This window comes from Athene noctua, chromosome 2 (genome assembly GCF_965140245.1).
Source record: "Athene noctua chromosome 2, bAthNoc1.hap1.1, whole genome shotgun sequence".
Taxonomy (NCBI): Eukaryota; Metazoa; Chordata; class Aves; order Strigiformes; family Strigidae; genus Athene; species Athene noctua.
In genome coordinates, this window is record NC_134038.1 from 35,479,412 (window position 1) to 35,496,893 (window position 17,482).

General features: G+C 38.5%; 2 protein-coding genes across 12 annotated transcripts in view; both read right to left on the bottom strand.

Annotated features, from left to right (window-relative positions):
* The window catches only part of LY96 (lymphocyte antigen 96), a 53,839-nt gene extending 42,856 nt beyond the window's left edge, over positions 1-10,983 (bottom strand). For 4 of the 11 annotated variants that reach the window (XM_074898829.1, XM_074898825.1, XM_074898822.1 and 1 more), the window contains exons 1-6: positions 10,476-10,983; positions 7,208-7,262; positions 5,752-5,801; positions 3,863-3,949; positions 2,831-2,959; positions 1,816-1,868 (exon numbers count right to left, since the gene is read on the bottom strand). In XM_074898829.1, the coding sequence (XP_074754930.1) occupies positions 1,816-1,868; positions 2,831-2,959; positions 3,863-3,949; positions 5,752-5,801; positions 7,208-7,262; positions 10,476-10,548 (447 nt within the window). In that variant the 5' untranslated portion in view covers positions 10,549-10,983. Of the gene's footprint in view, positions 1-1,815; positions 1,869-2,830; positions 2,960-3,862; positions 3,950-5,751; positions 7,263-10,475 lie in introns of all 11 variants that reach the window. The other 7 variants (XM_074898831.1, XM_074898824.1, XM_074898827.1 and 4 more) reach the window with 7 other exon arrangements.
* Positions 10,984-13,449: 2,466 nt separating this feature from the next.
* On the bottom strand, positions 13,450-17,412 carry TMEM70 (transmembrane protein 70). The gene is made up of 3 exons (XM_074898834.1): positions 17,269-17,412; positions 16,653-16,764; positions 13,450-15,537 (listed from the first exon to the last, which is right to left on the bottom strand). The coding sequence occupies exons 1-3, from the start codon at positions 17,410-17,412 to the stop codon at positions 15,089-15,091; spliced, it is 705 nt and encodes a 234-aa protein (XP_074754935.1). The 3' UTR covers positions 13,450-15,088.
* Between the last annotated feature and the right edge of the window lie 70 nt (positions 17,413-17,482).

Sequence of the window (17,482 nt, forward strand, 5' to 3'; positions counted from 1 at the left end):
AACAGGAATTAACTGAGATGATACACCAGGCTGCATTCAGCAGCAATGGTCTTTTTTGTCCCCACTGTGAGGCAGTAACCTTATTAGCTCTTATAGCTTACATCCAGTGAGGATTCAGTCCTATCAACACTTCCATTTTCTGTTGACTTTCTGCCACCTTCTTGCCCCAGTACCCATACACACACCGTAGGTAGTTGCAACAACAGCCTCTGTATTTTACAGGCAGTTCATACCACACACCTTCTGACCAGTCTTTTAACAGGGTTTGTTGTACTGGACAGTCCATCGTTTTGTTTTCAACTATAATCACATATTGGATATTTAACTGCTATTCAGCCTCAGTGGTGTTTACCAAAATTCATCAACTTATAATGAACATATGATGTGAAGACATCAAATGTCTGCTTGATGAAAGCTAAAGCAACCTCATACTATTATTGGCGACAAAAAGTTTGTCCTGAGTTTGGACATGATGGCAAGATTAGACCGAAGTACACTAAAGAGAGGAGAGGAGGAGGAAGGACCCATGTGAGAAGTCATTCTTTAGTCTCTAATCAAAGTATAGCCAGCACTTCTCCTACTGTGAGGTCTCAAGCCACCTGCTTAAACCACGCTGTCAGTGTCCAGCTCACCTCCCTACATGGAGCATCTGTTCCTGGACTAGCAGGATACTGCTTGTCTGAACCTTAGCCATAAGCCCCGTTCTCAGCAATACCAGTCCTCGTGTCAGCTCAGCATTCCTTCCAGACCCACTGCTTTGCTCATCCACATCCAGCAACGTGATCCATAAAGCAGCATCACCCCAGTTTTAGCTGTTGTCTAGCTACCCATCTTCATACCCTTGCACAGACTTTTGTAGGCACCAGGACAGAAGACAGCTTGGTGGCCCCTACTGAACCCAGGTGTTCTTCTTTGACATCTGTCACCTTCTTTTAGTATGGCAAACTAGGGCTGCACACTTGGGAGCTGAAGGACTCTCAGCACTAATCTAGAGACTGGGAGGATTGCAAGAGTTTCTAGTTTACAGCAAAGGCTATGATTAGGGTTAGTTCCTAGTCTGGCAGAGTCCCATTGGGAAGTGTCAGGCCTGCTATAAGCATCTCATCTACAGGAAGACTCTTTATGGCTGAGGACGTCTACTACCAGGTCTGAGGCTAGAAGAGATGCTGGGCCAGATGGAGTTCAACACTCTTATTGGTCCATGGGCTTTGAGTTAAGGGGATGCTGGAGATTTTGTACCAGTAGGAGCTACTTAGTGACATTTGTGGCATTAATAGGCACAATGAGCGCCTTGGGAAGGCTCAGGCAGCTGATGAGGCAGGTGTTGGATGACAGCAGGCTAACCTGAGGACTGGTGCTGCTCCTGGTTTAACACTGGAGCATTGATTTCACTTTTGGATACTGTTATCCCTCTTCAAATCTTTGAAGAGGGTTTCAGGGAGGAACAGACAAGTGTGTGAAGAGAACATAAAGAACAAAATGAGCAGAAAGAACATGGATGGATTTACTCAAACAGGTAAAAGGAAACACAATAATTTGGCAAACAAAATGGAACGATTAAAGTGATATTAGCTGTTATCCTTGGTTTTTTCTTTTATAAAATAAATGAGGAATAATAGAAGAATAATCCGAAGACATCTAGCATTTCAGAGATGTTACCATTCTGGAATCATCACTTCAAGCATGAGAAAGTTTTCTGACATTTCCTTTTGCTGTTTTCTATAGTTTGGGTGAATATCTATTTTCAGAAAATATATGCACGTAAGTATGTGATTTTACTATTGTTATTTCTTTATATAAAACACTGAAAAGTACCTTTGGAAACTGTATTCTTGAACCTTTAATGTCAAATACTGTTGCAAATGATTCTGTAAAAAAAAGATAATTATAATATAAATGGATACTTAATCATAATATCATCAATCGAACTTCCTAAATAACTTCAAAGCAATATGGCATATCTCTCGGCAGCAGTGCCAATGTCATTTACTTTTGCAGTGATAAAACCCTCACCTGTTTCTTCTCCCAGAGCTCTGCCTATTTGTCTAAACCACGTCAGAAAATGTAAATTAACCACAATGCTCCTGCAACATCTCCTACAGACCCATACTACTGTAATAACACCAATAATTTAACTTGTAATAGTAATTCAGCTGAATGATAAATGAAGCGAGCTGATATTCATTTTTTAAAGAAAAGAAAACATGGACTGAGTATTTTGACCTCCTTACAGGTCTTTTTGGGCTTTAGTCTGATATCCTGCCAGAATTCTCTGGATGTGAGCCTGTGTCATGTTAATGTTGGTTAGCCCCTACAACAGGACTGATTCGTCTGTAACAAAAAGAGCATTATACACAGATGCAGAGAATCTCTTTAAAAAGCCATCCAGACACTTATCTAAATAAACTCTGTTCTGGATACTAGTAGTGCCCCTAGATCCTCTCAAGTTTTCTCTTCAGTCCAGTCAAATGTAGTCTTTCCATGTCATTTTAGAGATATTAACAACAAAACTGTCATAATGAGATGAAGGATATTAGTAATGCTAATTTATAGAGATGGAAACTGCAGCACAAGGATTTTAAAGCACAGAATTTGGAATTCTTTATTTTAGTGGGGTTCTGGCACAGGAGAACTGCCTGCTCTGAAGTCTGCTGCCTACCCAGCAAGGTGAATCACTCTAGATTGTGGAGAGCAAAGTCTGTCTGCATGGATTGATCAATTAGTCTTTTAAGAAATCTGCTTAATGGTGAAAAAGGGTGGCAGGATATTGTGCTCTTGTTAAAGGAACCTGACAAGCAAAGGAAAGGCACCATATATTTTCCACACTGACCTCCTTTCAGTGTTCCGCACACTGAGTATATGTCATCGGATCCACTGCAAAGGATTTCTTTCCAGTGTAACGCATTGGCACCTTCGTACCAGACGTTGAAGACAATCTTCAAAAAGGTGATGTCACTTCCTAGTTAAGACATTGCATGTAAGAAAATGGCAGCTGGTGGGAAGGAAAAACATATATGCAGACATGCTATTTAGATAAATCTAGTCTTCTCTGAAATACAATCTTTTTTAAAGACTCCCCCCAAAACTAACAAAAATACATATCTTGAAAACTGTTGCTTCCCAAAAACCAAAAAGCTGGTTTTCAACAAAAAGCACAGCCTTAAAAAATATGAGTGGACAATTTCAAAATCTTTCTTTTATTTCTTCAGCAGAGATAACAAAGTTCACTCAGCTCCACAGCTCTCCGAATTAAATACTCAGATGAGGACTCTAGTTTTAAGCAGGCATTACAAACAGGCTGTCCTGAATGCTGATTGTCATCATAAAGATCTTTCTAGGGAAGCAAACTTAGTCCAGCTCCAGCATTTTTACTCAGAAGGTGAAGTTTGTGGACAGCTTAAACCTGCATTAAAGATTAAAGTTGGGTCTGCATAAACAAACCAGTACCATTTCCAGCTTCTGGAACATGCTTATTCTTAGTAGAAGTCCTGCCATACTTGGATAGCCTGATATTCTCTCTCTTTAAAAAGACTTGGATCTTTTTCAGGCCAGAAGAGCTTGTGTGCTGCAAATCTTGTTTCCTTCTTCCAAATGCACATGTACCTAAACAGTCTCAGATTTGCATGTACAGTGCCAGTTAGTATGCAGAGCTACTCCAACTGTACTCCAACAAGGAAAACTCAAACACGCTTATTTCCACAAATCATCATTTCTGTCCACCAGTATAGTTTATCTATTCCATTTTTAACCACAGTAACTGATCTCTTAAATCATTTGGCATTTAGTATAAAGTGTCAGCTTTTTGCTTGTATTCGGCTTTTTGCATTTGCAGAATATAATTGTCTAGTCAAGAGGGACTCACTTGGAATCCAGGTAAGAGCAGCCTTCCAGACAGATTTGTTCATGCTGCAAGGTGTCAGATTAAACATGAAAGTATGAGCTGTAGAATCTACAGGAAAAAAGTATTGCGAATTGGTAGTGTGAATAGGCTTCTCTAGGAAAATAACAAAAATATACATACACACACACTCACAATAAACACATACACATTTGAAAATGTATTTAATATAAGGTGTATATACTACAAAATTGTTTACTGTGCATATCCACAGTAAATATTAAATATGTATTTTAAATTATAGACTGATGTACTAATAAGTAGTTATTAGTAAATATTAAATATGTTTTTTTAATAGACTTATTGGGAAAAAAAAATATTCCTTTAAATAGCAAGAAAAGTCAATTGTTTGGTTGGTGGTATTTTGCACTCAAAACTCAAACGTATCTTTATGCTCTTCTGTAGTTACACAAACTTTTTATTAGCATTAAGACAGCATGGTCCTCTACTGAAAATATCCCTACTTATGCTAACCGTGGAATCTATATAAAGTTGCTGAGAACAGCTAAAAATGTTTTTAACATACCAGTGTATTTTCCAGGATAATGTAAATGAGCCTTTGAGTGGATTTGCTTTGTGAATGACTCACCTACCATTGTACAATGCACAGTGTCAGATGCAGTGTGATAAAGCATCGTACAACCTGTACCTAATCAAATTTAGAGCTCATTAGCTGATACTTTTTTTTTTTTTTTTTTTTAAAAATCATTCAGTGATAGTCTTTGGAAGGGTTTCCAGTCAGTAGTTTGATTTTTAGTTTAATTTTAGGAAAGAAGTCTGTCCAATTCAGCTTGTTTCTGTCCTCCCTAGCGTGCTCAGGCTGAAGAAGTGCCCTGCTCTCCGCAGACCTGGTGGCAGGCTAGGGCAGGGGTGCTCCCCCTCCTAACCCAGCCAGCAAACAGGATGGCAAGGTGGTTTACAGTGAAGGGTTCTGTCTTGTGCCTCGGGGATTAAAGCAAGGGGCGTGCAAAGAGAAAGTGTCTGACTGTCGGGAACCAGCAGTCAGTTTCTCATCTCGGTTACAACCACGCACAGGAAATTACAACAGGGAAAAGGGCAAACAAAACTCACCACAATCTCGAAGGTTTGGTTTGTAAGCTTGAGTACTATCACCTTTACCCTTGTTAAATTTTTAATGTGAGTATTAATGTAAAGCAGACCACCCAAAATAAAAGTCCTGTGCCTCAGTTTATTTTACGGGTGATATACTCTAGTAATGCACACAGATTTTCAAAAGACATGGGTCTTTCCTTGCAAAATATCTCCTCAAAAGCCCATCTTCTGGCCACAGAATCTGCATGGGCACACTGAGCCTGTTCAAAACAGACATCAGGGAGGTGCCAAGTTCTTGCAGAATTGACCAAAAAACTCCGTGAACTACATAGATCCAGTGGCCTACAACACAGACACAGCAAGAAGAGACATGTCATGTTGTCCCAGAGCCTGACTGATCCTCCAGTCTGGAAGAATATCACATTCCCTCTTTTATTCCATATACTTCAAGCTTTTCATTTTAATATATCAGTTAAATCAATGGGGATAATATATACAATACAGTACTTGCAAAACAAATTTAAACCCCTTATCTTCTAATATTTCCTGCATCAAAACATGCCTTGTTTACTTGGGCGTAAACTTCTCTCTTCGCTGCTACAAACAGCATTGTGGTAATATTTATGCCTATGCAGTATAATTTTTATAATAGGGCAATTAATAACAGAAATATTCTCTAGCTGAATTTTTTTTCTCTATTAATCAAAGAAACAAATTTGAAAGAAAGTTCACATTTCCTCAGACTACAGTAATTGCTGTACAAACAGCAGTAAGAAAAGAATGAGCTATTTTTTACTTACCACAGAAAGTATACGACAGTTCTAGATCTGACGACGTACAAAGAAATTCACTGACTCCAGGGGTGAATAAAATGAAAAACAAAAGTCCAAACATAGTCACTTATTTTGCTCAGTATTCGATGGAATAAAACTTTCTTTTGTGGAAAGAGGAACAGAAATTCAGCACAGTCATCCTCAGTCACATGTCTTCAGGGAATATTTGGTTATTTTGGCAAATTCTCTGCAATCTTAATTAATCCTACCGCAACACTCTCAGTTATCGTCACAATAAATTTTGTGAAGAAAAATAATTTCTGCCTTTATTGTTACATTTTCCCCAGACAATGCAGCTCAAACCATGAATGAAAAATGAAAGAAAAAACTGTGTGAAATGGGGAAGTGGGGAGAAGTAAAATTATGATTACCAGAAGCATGTAAAAGGCAAGTTTATTTGACTCATCAGACATAGCATTCGCTAAGGCAAAATTTCAAACACTCACAGAATTTCCTGTACATCCTAAAGAAGAGAAAAATCCACAAATGATGAAAATCAAGTCCATTCTTTTATTTATATGGTAGTCAGTAACAAGTTTTCAGACTTAATTTCTTACAAAGCTCACCATGCTTTAAGAACATATAGGCATTCTGGAGGTGTGTAATTAGATGATGTATTTCCAAAGTGAGACCTGAATGCAGTCATCTAACATGTTATTGAGTAGAACCGCTGATGTCCTGCATGATGTCAGCTACCATCTTCAAAGTTGTGTCTATCAGTTACACTTCTTAGTGAAAGCAATCTTAAAAATCCATAAAATCAGAACTGAGAAGTCCCACGTCCGCCTCCCAGCCTCCCTCTGTGACCTTCTCTGGTGCTCTTCCTCACAGTCTCTGCTGGAGAAGCTGCGCTGCACAACTTGCCCAAGAGCACAGAGCCCACCCTCTGACTGATGTGCCAGTGCAGTGCACAGGCATGGCTCCAGGTGGACTCTGAACACCAGACAATAAACAAATAACGGTGTCAAATTTTGACTGAGATGTTTCTATAAGGACACAGAATCTACCTGTCACAACTGAAGATTTTAACCTGGGATGTTGAAAACAGTCCAGGTTGCAGATTTTGGTGGTCAGGTTTGAAACACTGAAACAAAAGCTCTCAAAGCACTTTTGGTATTATACAGTACCCCCTTAGTTCTACCTGTTAGTGCAATTCACAAAGAATATATTTTGCCTGTATCTGCTATATCAATTCTGTGGATTAAACTGGGTCAGCTTTTACTGCACAAACCCATCAGTATTGCTAGTCCTAAGTACAGAAACAAATCCAAAATAGCCTAATACCTTATTTAAGAGAACACCATCTAACTGACAGGAAACACAATTACATTTTTTCTTCTGAATATAATAAAATATGGAAACTTACTGAATTTATGGAAGAATGATTTACAGAACTTAATCAAATTAATTCCTCATGAGTTACCTTCTTGATTTGCATGTGTGCTTGTGAGCTCCTCTTAGATCAGAAATTATATTTTCTACAAAAAAAGAAGCAGTATAGACAAGTATTTGGTTTTGTGCTAAGCAGGAAACTCAATAAAAATTACTTACAACAAATATAATTTAATCAATTGTTCTGACTTTTCCTACTCCCCATCACAATGTCTAAAAGCTTTTATTCTCACAAATTCTGTGCACACCAGGGTAATATTTTACATATTATAAATGTAAAGTAGCAAAAGATAAAGAAAATGGCTTTTAGAAGTCGTCTGAACATGTAACACAAAATATAAGAGTAGCGACATGCACAATAACACGACTGATTGTGCCCAGATGGGAAGAGTTCATAGACCAGTTAAAGCAGATGAGAATTCAATTAAAAGTATCTAGAAGTACCAACTAATGAGCTAACACATGTAAAAATTCACAAAATAAGATAGAAATTTGAAAATTTAATATGGTTAAAGAATTATCTTCAGTATTTCCAAATCTTTCTACAGACCACAAGAAGAGTCCCACTGACCTGACAGAGTTCAACTGAAAGAAACTTCCACATTTGGCTTTTAAGTGGAAAATCAAAATGATACAACGGTCCTGACAGATCTCCAGAGTACATACATCACACAGATTTTTGCTGTTGTTTAATAGAATGCTACAAAACATACAAACCCTTTGTGGTCACAGTGATAAGTTCTGTTTCCAAACGGACAAGTTTTGCTTAAAAATACTGAAATATGTAGTGAAATTGAGATAAATTGGGAAGGCTGTAATAGTTGGAAAAAAGAAACAGAGTAATGAGATAGCCACTAAGGAGTGATGCAGCAGCCACTGAGAGAAGAGCTATCTTGCGTATGTACAGTCAAAAAAAGGTTCCTTTCAACCACAAAGCCATGGCCACTGGTGTGGATGGAGCAAATCTAATCAGCAAGAAGCCAAGCCAGGCTCCCTACTGAGTGAGTACAATAGATTTACCGAAAGTCATAGGTCAGTTTGAGGTAGTAGGCATGAGATGGCACTGACTGTACCCTGCTGACATATACAATTACCCAACTGAAACTGGGTCTGTCCCTCTGCAGCTAGACTTGCACTTGCTTTGCTGCACAGTGTGTTGCGTGGCTGATATACTCATGGGCAGACTGGAAAGAGCACTGCAGATTTAAAAGATTTTATATAAAAGCTTTTTTAACAGAAATGAAGACAAGCTCCCTGCTGAACTCCTGAACTTTCTCACCCTCTTCAAGAATAGGTGTTTTTTTCAGATACTTGCTGCAGTAAATGATATAGATGAGGAATGAGTCCCCCCTGGTGGTTTAGACAGACAGACACATGGGGAAACCTCTGTATCTTCTCCTATTCCTTTTTGCACTTCTATTGCACAAGTCAAGACTATTCCAATGCTTTTTAAAATCAGCATAACTAGGGTCCATTTTAAAAGTATCTGGCTGGCTAATGGAAAAATGGGAACAATAAATTCTACTGGTTTCAGGGCTAAAATATCACTTATGACCACAATCATAAAATCTACAACTTTGACTATTTTATCTGGTCAAATTGTCCTTAACTCAGCATATCCTCAGTCATTTTTAAATCTTTTCAGCTAATTCAGTTTTAGATGCTAGTGGCTTTTGATGCTTGTATTGATGCCATTCATAGAAGTGACGCCTTGTGAAGCTCCACTGAAGCCTTGAACTATTGCACTAGAGGTGTGAGAAGTCTGCTCTGCCCCTTTCAAGCCAGCATGAAGGTCACTGGAGAGAAAGATAAAAACTTCTACATATTTTATTTTTACTAAATACTCTTTCTTTACTATAATCTTTTTCTTGCATAATCTGATCCAGAAGGAAGGTGAAAAGGAGAGAAAGAAGTGGAAAGAGCTACACAATAGCATTACTTCACTAGAGTTTTGTGACAATTTATTTATTTTTAAATCCTTTGCAACTCTATTTAGTAGGGATCAACTCTCATAATCAGTTAACAGTACATAAAACAAATCCAAGTCTAGAGAATTTAGGACTTCATACTATGACTTCTCGTTTTCTCTATGAGATGACAAAAGTAGAAATTTAACTCCAAGCCTCCTCACCAATTTGTGATTAAAATCCTTAAAACTGATTTATAAACTGATTTATGGTATTTTTATCTTCTTTCTCAATACATCTAAAAACTGCTTAACTTACTTCTGATTGCTTTTCAAAATAATCACTTTGTATTTGGATTATTGGCTGCAGATGAATACTTTGACCAGATAAGTACTTATAAGTCACTGAAATCTCCTCAGGAAAGATTTAGAATATACATTATCATAATATCCCATCACAGAAAAATAAATAACAGTATAGCAGTACAGCAGAGGAAAGTACGCCATTTCAAAATTTTAGTCAGACAGAATTAAAAATTATGTCCTAGTTCTTGGCATGTACCAAAACCTCATGTTAATGGAAAACTCTTTTAAGATGTTAAACATATTTAGTCAATAAAGAAAGAGGCAATAACAATTTAATTTTCTTTGCAGGACCATTTATGAAAGTTTTTGAAGTTGATCTTTTCGCATCTGGAAGCAGACATGTTTATTACTTCTGATCCTGGGTTTAGGGTTGCTGCTGAAGACACTCTAATACAATAGGGCTGTGTAAGGCATAAGACAAGTACTCACAAAAGAAAAACACACTTAGCAATCAACGTGAAGAATAGAAAACTGTAGCAATTTATGGATAAATCTATCTTCTCAAATCCTCTTTGACAATGTTTATAATGGAAATAGAAAGTCATGCCCAGGGATACTAGAAAGAGGTAAAGGATTCAGCTCCTCTACACGCAGCTGATGAAGTGCTTTAGAGTGCCAGGGGAGTCCAACCCAAGAGCACTGCACCAGCACATACCCACTGGTGAGTTAGTAACATTTGAGTAAGAAATCAAGGAGTTCTAGAAAGAAAGAAAGTGACATGCATTATTCTGAATATCTTTTTTAAATGCTGTATTCACCTTGGTTTAGTGGTTTGATATGAATATATCACAATAAACCACTGAAGACTATTAAAGTGAAGCAAATACACACCAGGTGGTATCTCGTGGAAACAATTATACTGGAAATAACTCTTTACCCGTTGCCAGTAGGCTTATGGTTTATTCTTTCCAAGCCAAGCTTAGGATTAAAGCTTACAGTTACACTCTAAAGTATACATTAAACCATTAAGGTTGTCAAAAAGAAGATAAAGCAGAGGGTGAAGGGAGAAGAAAGGATTGTGTCCTACCTGAGGCTGACAGAAAGCACACCACAGTAACACAGTCGACCCTGGTATTCCAGAAATGTAGACAGCTGGGCATGTTTTCTAGCTGTTTGCTCTTGTTCTCTGTTCTTCTCTGCTTAAAATAGCTGCTCACTGAGGTCTGTTTAGCTGTGGGATAATCTTATTATAGTGGATCCAACTCCTAACTAGCACACTTGTCCCATTTCTCAGGGAGGCTGCAGCAGGCCATGTTGCACACGGGTGCATGAAGAAATTCATGGTATGACCACAGAACTCCAGAGCAACCAAATTACAGCAGCTTACCCAGTTTCCACCTATTAAGTTATACTGAACAATTCTAATAATTCACGTGTGCTCTTAATTTTTACAGCACAAAGAGAATTTCATGAAGTTTCCATCACCTAAATTAGTCCTTCACAGTAACATGCAAAAATCTACACATAATTTCTTCATCTTTTCCAATGTGATCTTTGGTTTGTAATAAAGCAAGCTCCAGTGAAATTAGTTACCTTTTAATTCTAGAGAGTGTGGCTAAGAGTGTGAAATCAGAGATTTGAAGATTTCCCTTTGAAGTATCAAAAGAAGATAATTTTCTCATCAGAATTTTTTACATTTGCAAGAAAAAAACAGGGTTGTGGGATAATTTAAAAATAACAATAAAGAATTACAATTATGCTTTATAATTAGGAACAGATAGAGACTAATGAATAATATTGTGTAGTAAAGTAAAAAAGCTTGAGACAACACCGGCAAGAAAATAACAGTAGTCAAAGAGCAAAAAGAAAAATTCATAGGTATCCTGTCTGTTTTCTTTGGAAAAAAAGCAGTTATCTATGACCTTTTGTGTAAGCTTTTAAGGCTGGAAGGGGATAGGAAGAATGTGTCTAGGCTTGAGACATTTCATATGTTTCTGCTCTTCACATCAGATTGAGTGAAACTGGTACCAGAGTAAGATGTGAGATCCAGCTGCTGAGGACAAGTGATTGGTTGGTACTGGAGAAGCTGCAGGAGCTGGCAGCCAAATAGTAGGTGTAGCCTTGTAAATGAGAGAGCTTGGAAATCACCTGTTTTAGAAGACTGGACTTCTACATCAGTATTTCCCTCAGAATCTCCATGCGTATGAGCACATTCTCTAGGTCTTATAAATTAATTGTTTCTTCAGTGTTGAACGCAAGTCACCTACACACAAAAAGTCATCAGGAACTTCCAGGGATGAAAACATTAGCAAGTAGTAATACTTTGGCAATTAGAGCAGTTTTTCACCAAGTGTATAAAACCGAAGAAAAATAAACTTGAATAGTTCACAAAATTAATAGGATTGAGAAGGATGTGGAACTAACATAATCAGGCTTTGGGCATTACTTAATAGCAACCTGTTTATTGAAACACTCACACACACTACAGTCAATTATCTTGCAGGATTTGTTAGTAGACAAGAAGGCCTGTTTTGGTTTATGCGTATTTCCTAGCTTAGAAGGACACCAAGCATTTCAGAGTCTCCCACCTGGAAATGCCTGCAGTGCACTATGGAGTATCTGTATCAAGACAGACTGTTCAGAACCCAAAGTAAAAGAGAAAAGCATCTAGAAGTCCTTTTAGATCACATTTCCATTCCTTTAGTTTGTTTCTAATGTGAAGAACAAACTACAGTTGTTTGAATACTAGTCTCTGCTGCTCTTAACCAGTGACAGGGATCTAAACCAGTCACATATGTGCAAGTATACTTGAATACTGTGTTCAGTTTTGGGCCCCTCACTGCAAGGGGTGCTGGAGCGTGTCCAAAGAGCAACGAAGCTGGTGAAGGGTCTAGAGCACATGTCCTGTGAGAGACAGCTGAAGGAACCGGGGTTGTTTAGCCTGGAGAAAAGGAGGCTCAGGGGAGACCTTATCGCTCTCTACAGCTACCTGAAAGGAGGTTGTGGTGAGGTGGGTGCCAGTCTCTTTTCCCAAGTAACAAGTGATGATAGGACAAGAGGGAACAAACTCAAGTTGCACCAGGTGAGGTTTAGATTGGATATTAGGAAAAATTTCATCACTGAAAGGATTGTCAAGCACTGAAACAGGCTGCCCAGGAGAGTGGCGGAGTCACCATCCCTGGGGGTATTTTAAAAGACGTAGGGACATGGTTCAGTGGTGGACTTGGCAGCATTAGGTTTGCAGTTGGACTCGATGATCTTAAGAGTCTTTTCCAGCCTAAATGTTTCCATGATTCTAAGTACACACTGTCAGTAAATACTGCAAAAAAGCCAAATCTGATAATCCTGGGATTATACACAAGGACATGCAGAGGTGGAAACCCTAACAGGGATGGGGGCAAAGCCATACTTATTTGGCAACCATGACAAGTATTATAATTTTAAGATTTACAATTTGGTTGTTTCTCAAACTGAGTTTGTCAAGTTAGCAGCAAACACGGTAGAAGCAAGTAAAATATTGTGCATCACTAGTAAGCTTGGTCTTCCCTTTCTTTAGTACAAAAGTACTATTAAAAGAAAACTATGGAATTATCATTATTTTCAAGTTGCATATTGGAAATATAAAATACTTTTTGAGACTACATCACAGCCAAACCCATCTATATTCTGGTAGAAATTTGGATTTTTATTTATTCTTTTAAAATCATCTATGTGTCATAAAGCAACCTACTAGCTTAACTTGCATTTCACTGCAAGAAGACAGAGAGAAGAAATAATGTTTAACTTACACACTTTTTTTGAAGAACTTAGCCAATAGGATGAAAATCTCTTACCATTGCTGCTTAAATCTGAATTGGCCAAATCTCAAATTTCTCAAACAGTGAAAATTTTCTGCAGTCAGAAGAAAAGGCTGAGGATTTTAATATTTCTCAAGGGATACATAAATATAATTTCAGGGCTTCTCTTGCAAACTCCATTTCCTGTTCTCCCTGTATTTGGTATTTAAAGATGAAGTTAACTTCATCCACAAGCACAAAAAGAGCAATCACATCAGACATGGAAAGAATGGAAACATTATTTTTAATAAGGTATAAAACATAATTTTAATAAGGACAAAGTAGTACAACCAAGTGATTGGAATGGCTTGTTAATGGCCTCAAATCTTTAATATCATTTATGGAATTTTTTTTTTTATACTATTGTTACCTATGGAGTGATACTGGCTTAATGGGGCTAGATCAAGTTTTTAAAACTATAGCTGTACCAACATAAAACAATTGCCTGGATGGGATAATTTGCTTTTTAATTACTCAGAAAGTACATTGAGAGCAGTTTCAACAGTCAGAAAAACAACATTTAAAATGTTAATATGGTCTAGTGTCATCCTATGACAGGAATCTGAAATAATAGTCTTGGAATACATTTAGACTTTTAAATAAAATTTTTCAGCTAGATTGTAGGAAACATCTGGAAAGGCAGCTGTAATTATTTTCTCTTTATTTGCAGTATCAGGATAACTTAATGAGTAGCAAGCATCAGTTTTACTCATTACAAAGGGCACTGCTAATACAAAAGGATTTTTTTTTTTTTAATTTGGTAATTTTTTAAGCCTCAAAATATTTAGGCCCTTCATTATTTGAAAACAATTATCTGTCAGTTTACATGACAAACCCCTCCTTGGGCTAAAACTATTTAAATCCAATTTCTGCATACTCAAGAGTTCAGAACCAGTCTAATCACACAGAAAGATCTAATCCTCTTTCTACTTGAGTTTAAGGTGGCTTCCTCTGCACTGCTAAAAATCAAGAGGTATATTTTTTAAAGGCACAAGGTCTAAACAGTACTGCACAGAAAATTCCCTTTTGCTTCCTCACCTTACATAAATGCTGACGGAATACATTTTAACCACTAGCTGCTAGAATTTTCTTCAAGTCAGTTCAAATACAGCATCTGTTTTCAATGGGATATTCAGAAGTACACATGCTAAGGTGCTTCCCCCTGCCCAAGAAATGAGGCTTCTTGCTTTCCACCTCTAGGGACAAGAGTTGCTCCAAGGGGGACTCTAGCTTAAGAACCCATTGAGGTAGCCAATTACTGAGACACAGCCATTCTCCCTATCTTCTCCAGAGGCCTGCAGGCCTCTAGGAGGCTGCAGCAGGAACTAGCAACAATACCTGTCTGCTTTCTGAAGACTCCTCCTGGCTCCCGATGCTCTCACAAAGGGAAGTGAAAGCCGTCTCCCCTCCCTTCATACCACCAGCAGCACTGACAAAAAGGCCCAATCTGTTTGGATTAAGTACAATTAATCTGTAAGGTTTAAAAGCTTAACTAATGAGTACCGATGATTTTTCTTTTATGAATGATTCCTTTTGAAATGGAGATGGTGAGATTGCTGCACAGCCCATGCATTTGAGCTCTCCTGGAGAGTTAACAATAAAAATCAAGCCAAGAACAAACAAGCACAAGACAGATCTAAGCTTTTTTGCTTTTTTTTTTTTTACTATATTTTGTGTCATTAACTCTGAAGAAACCCCCACGTTGTTTAAAAGGTTAAAAAAAAAAGGGTTTTTTTATACATTCCAAAATCCATTTAGGGAACTCTAGCTATCTGATGCTAAGAAAGTGTAATTGAATTTTACATTCTTTCACATATATAGCAATGCACCATGAACAATGATGGTGACATTCATTATCTTCAAATCATTTTCTTTCACCAGCTTCCTCTTCCTCCTCGAGGTTAAAATTAAAGAATTTGTCATAGCCCATGAGATGGTTATAATCCTGAGGATTTGGGAAGAGTGTTGGATTAACAAGCATTGATTTTGTTTTAGCATAAAATGTTGTAAACATCTTGGTGATGTCTGGAATCTTTACATCTTTCTGATGGAAAACAGTCGCTTTTTCTGCCAAGATCGCATTGTATGTAATGGCTGTATACGTGTCCATTTCATCTTTATAATAGAGTCGAATCACATAGCCTTTTGTAAGGATATGCAAAGTAACCGGTGTTACAAATGTAAAAAACCCAATCAACCCATAAAAGGCAACTTGCATAAGCAGACTTTCAAATCCAATACCAGTTTTGAGCATGATGTAGGGCATCGTGAACAGGTTGAATATGCTGGTGGAGTAAGAGAAAAACCTCACACCTACATAAACCAAAACAAAGAGAAAACAAAGGTTAATACTTACAAGTAAAATTTCCTCTATAATTACATAGGTTCTGCTACTATATATTGATGACATTACTTGAACAGCTGAAGTTACTGAAAATCCACTTCCGTTTCTTTTTTAAGCTCACAAAGAAACCACTGGAAGTTCAACTCTGTCTTCTTGCCACTGTTCTGGTTTGTTTATATGTTCATGTTGGGTTTATCAAAGCTGGTAGCTGGCTCGATTTCTATAAGAGTAAGCTACTAACTATTATGCACACCTGTGACATTTTTACTTCACAGATAGGAAACTGATTTCAAAAGAAACTAGACTCCAGTCATGGGTAAACATAATGACAATAATGATAGATACAACTGGGAATTTCTCTCTTCATCAACAACTAATACTGACATTCAGTGTGCATTACAAAGAAGCTTGCTTGGACCCTCACCATGCATAACTTGAAAAACCTAGGTTATTCAATATTATGAAGTACTCCACAGTCATGCTGCATGCAGTTTGAGAGACAGTAGTCAGTGTTGTAGATCACGCACAGTCCCTAAGCCACCATGAGCACCAGTAGTCTAACATGCTGTGATAATTAAGTATGTTAAGGCATACTTTCTCCTTCTTTAAGACGCATTTCAAAAATGCGTATAAGAAAACATCCAATGGATTATCTTTCATTTGGTCTTTATAACATTAACTGGTCAAAGAAAGATCAACAAAGTCTCATTACAGATAGCGCATTCCATCATAGTATCTGTCTACTTCAGAAACATTTCAGTAACACTTGAAAGCATATAGAATGCAAACAGCAGTTACAACTAGTCTTTGTTTGCTACTGGGTTGGGTAATGCATTCCAAAGGCTGCAAGAGACACAGGAGGCTGAGGAGTTACAGAGATGTACAGTACCTACAGAACTCTCTGCATGCTTAACTGTAGAAGCAGAACCCAAGCACTGACACATTATTTTGCTGTACAGAGGATCCAGGATTTAGCACACTTGGAAAGGAACATTCACTCTTATAACGTTGCATTTTAAAGTTATTAACCACTGTCAAATAAAAAAAAAAAAAAAGGCACTACAAATCACTTCAAGTCACATACCTAACACTGCCTTTGCCATGTTTCCTTTATAAACTAATCTTCCATGTTCTGGGTGTTCATGAGGGGAGGATGTGCATAGGCTGCGAAGAGCCACTCCTTGAAAAGATGCAACCTGAAAGATGAAAGCAGTACACGGCCAAGCAACATCAGTACCAATCTACACATTACACACATACATGCATATATACCTATATGTATACAAATTATATATGTGCACACAGTTTCACCTTGCCCTGAACCTATTCCCAGCATCTTAAATTGGGAATTAAATTTAGGTTATACTACAGAGCACACCACAAACAAACTCCAACATTGCTCGACTGCCTTAATAACCTTCCATTTAGATATTCCAAATTAGCATTAAATATTTGCAACCCCACTGACGAATATTGTTTGCTATCATTTTACACACGGCTTTGCAAGGAGACATTCACAGCCCCCGCGCCCCAGGTCTCCCTTTGATCTCAGGTATGCCCTGAGGGGAAGGAACCTCAGTTTCCTCCTTAGATCCGCATTCTTCGCGAGGAAGAAGCTGCGACTGCGAGCCGAGGACTACCGCCCTCCCCCCCCGCGGCCAGCTCCTCCCGAGTCCCCTCACCGCCACCCCCCACACAACCTGATGGGCCGCCGCGGTGGCGGGCAGGACCGCCCGGCGGCGGCAGGCGGCCGGGAAGCCGCGGTGCGCGGCGCCCCGCAGCCAGGCGGCGGCGGAGGCCGGGGCGGCGGCGCGCCGGCAGCCGGCAGCCCGCAGCAGCAGCATGTTGGGCCGCGGCCGGCGAGGGGAGAGCGCGGGGCGGTGCACCAGGCGGCAGCCCCCACCGCCCCGCAGC

Bases quoted from the DNA above. Each gene is read 5' to 3' on its own strand.
- TMEM70 (XM_074898834.1), bottom strand. From the start codon at position 17,412: ATGCTGCTGCTGCGGGCTGCCGGCTGCCGGCGCGCCGCCGCCCCGGCC. The intron at 16,765-17,268 runs GTTGTGTGGGGG...TTCATCTTTCAG, and splicing joins CCACCGCGGCGGCCCATCAG to GTTGCATCTTTTCAAGGAGT. The intron at 15,538-16,652 runs GTATGTGACTTG...TGGTTTATGTAG, and splicing joins CATGGCAAAGGCAGTGTTAG to GTGTGAGGTTTTTCTCTTAC.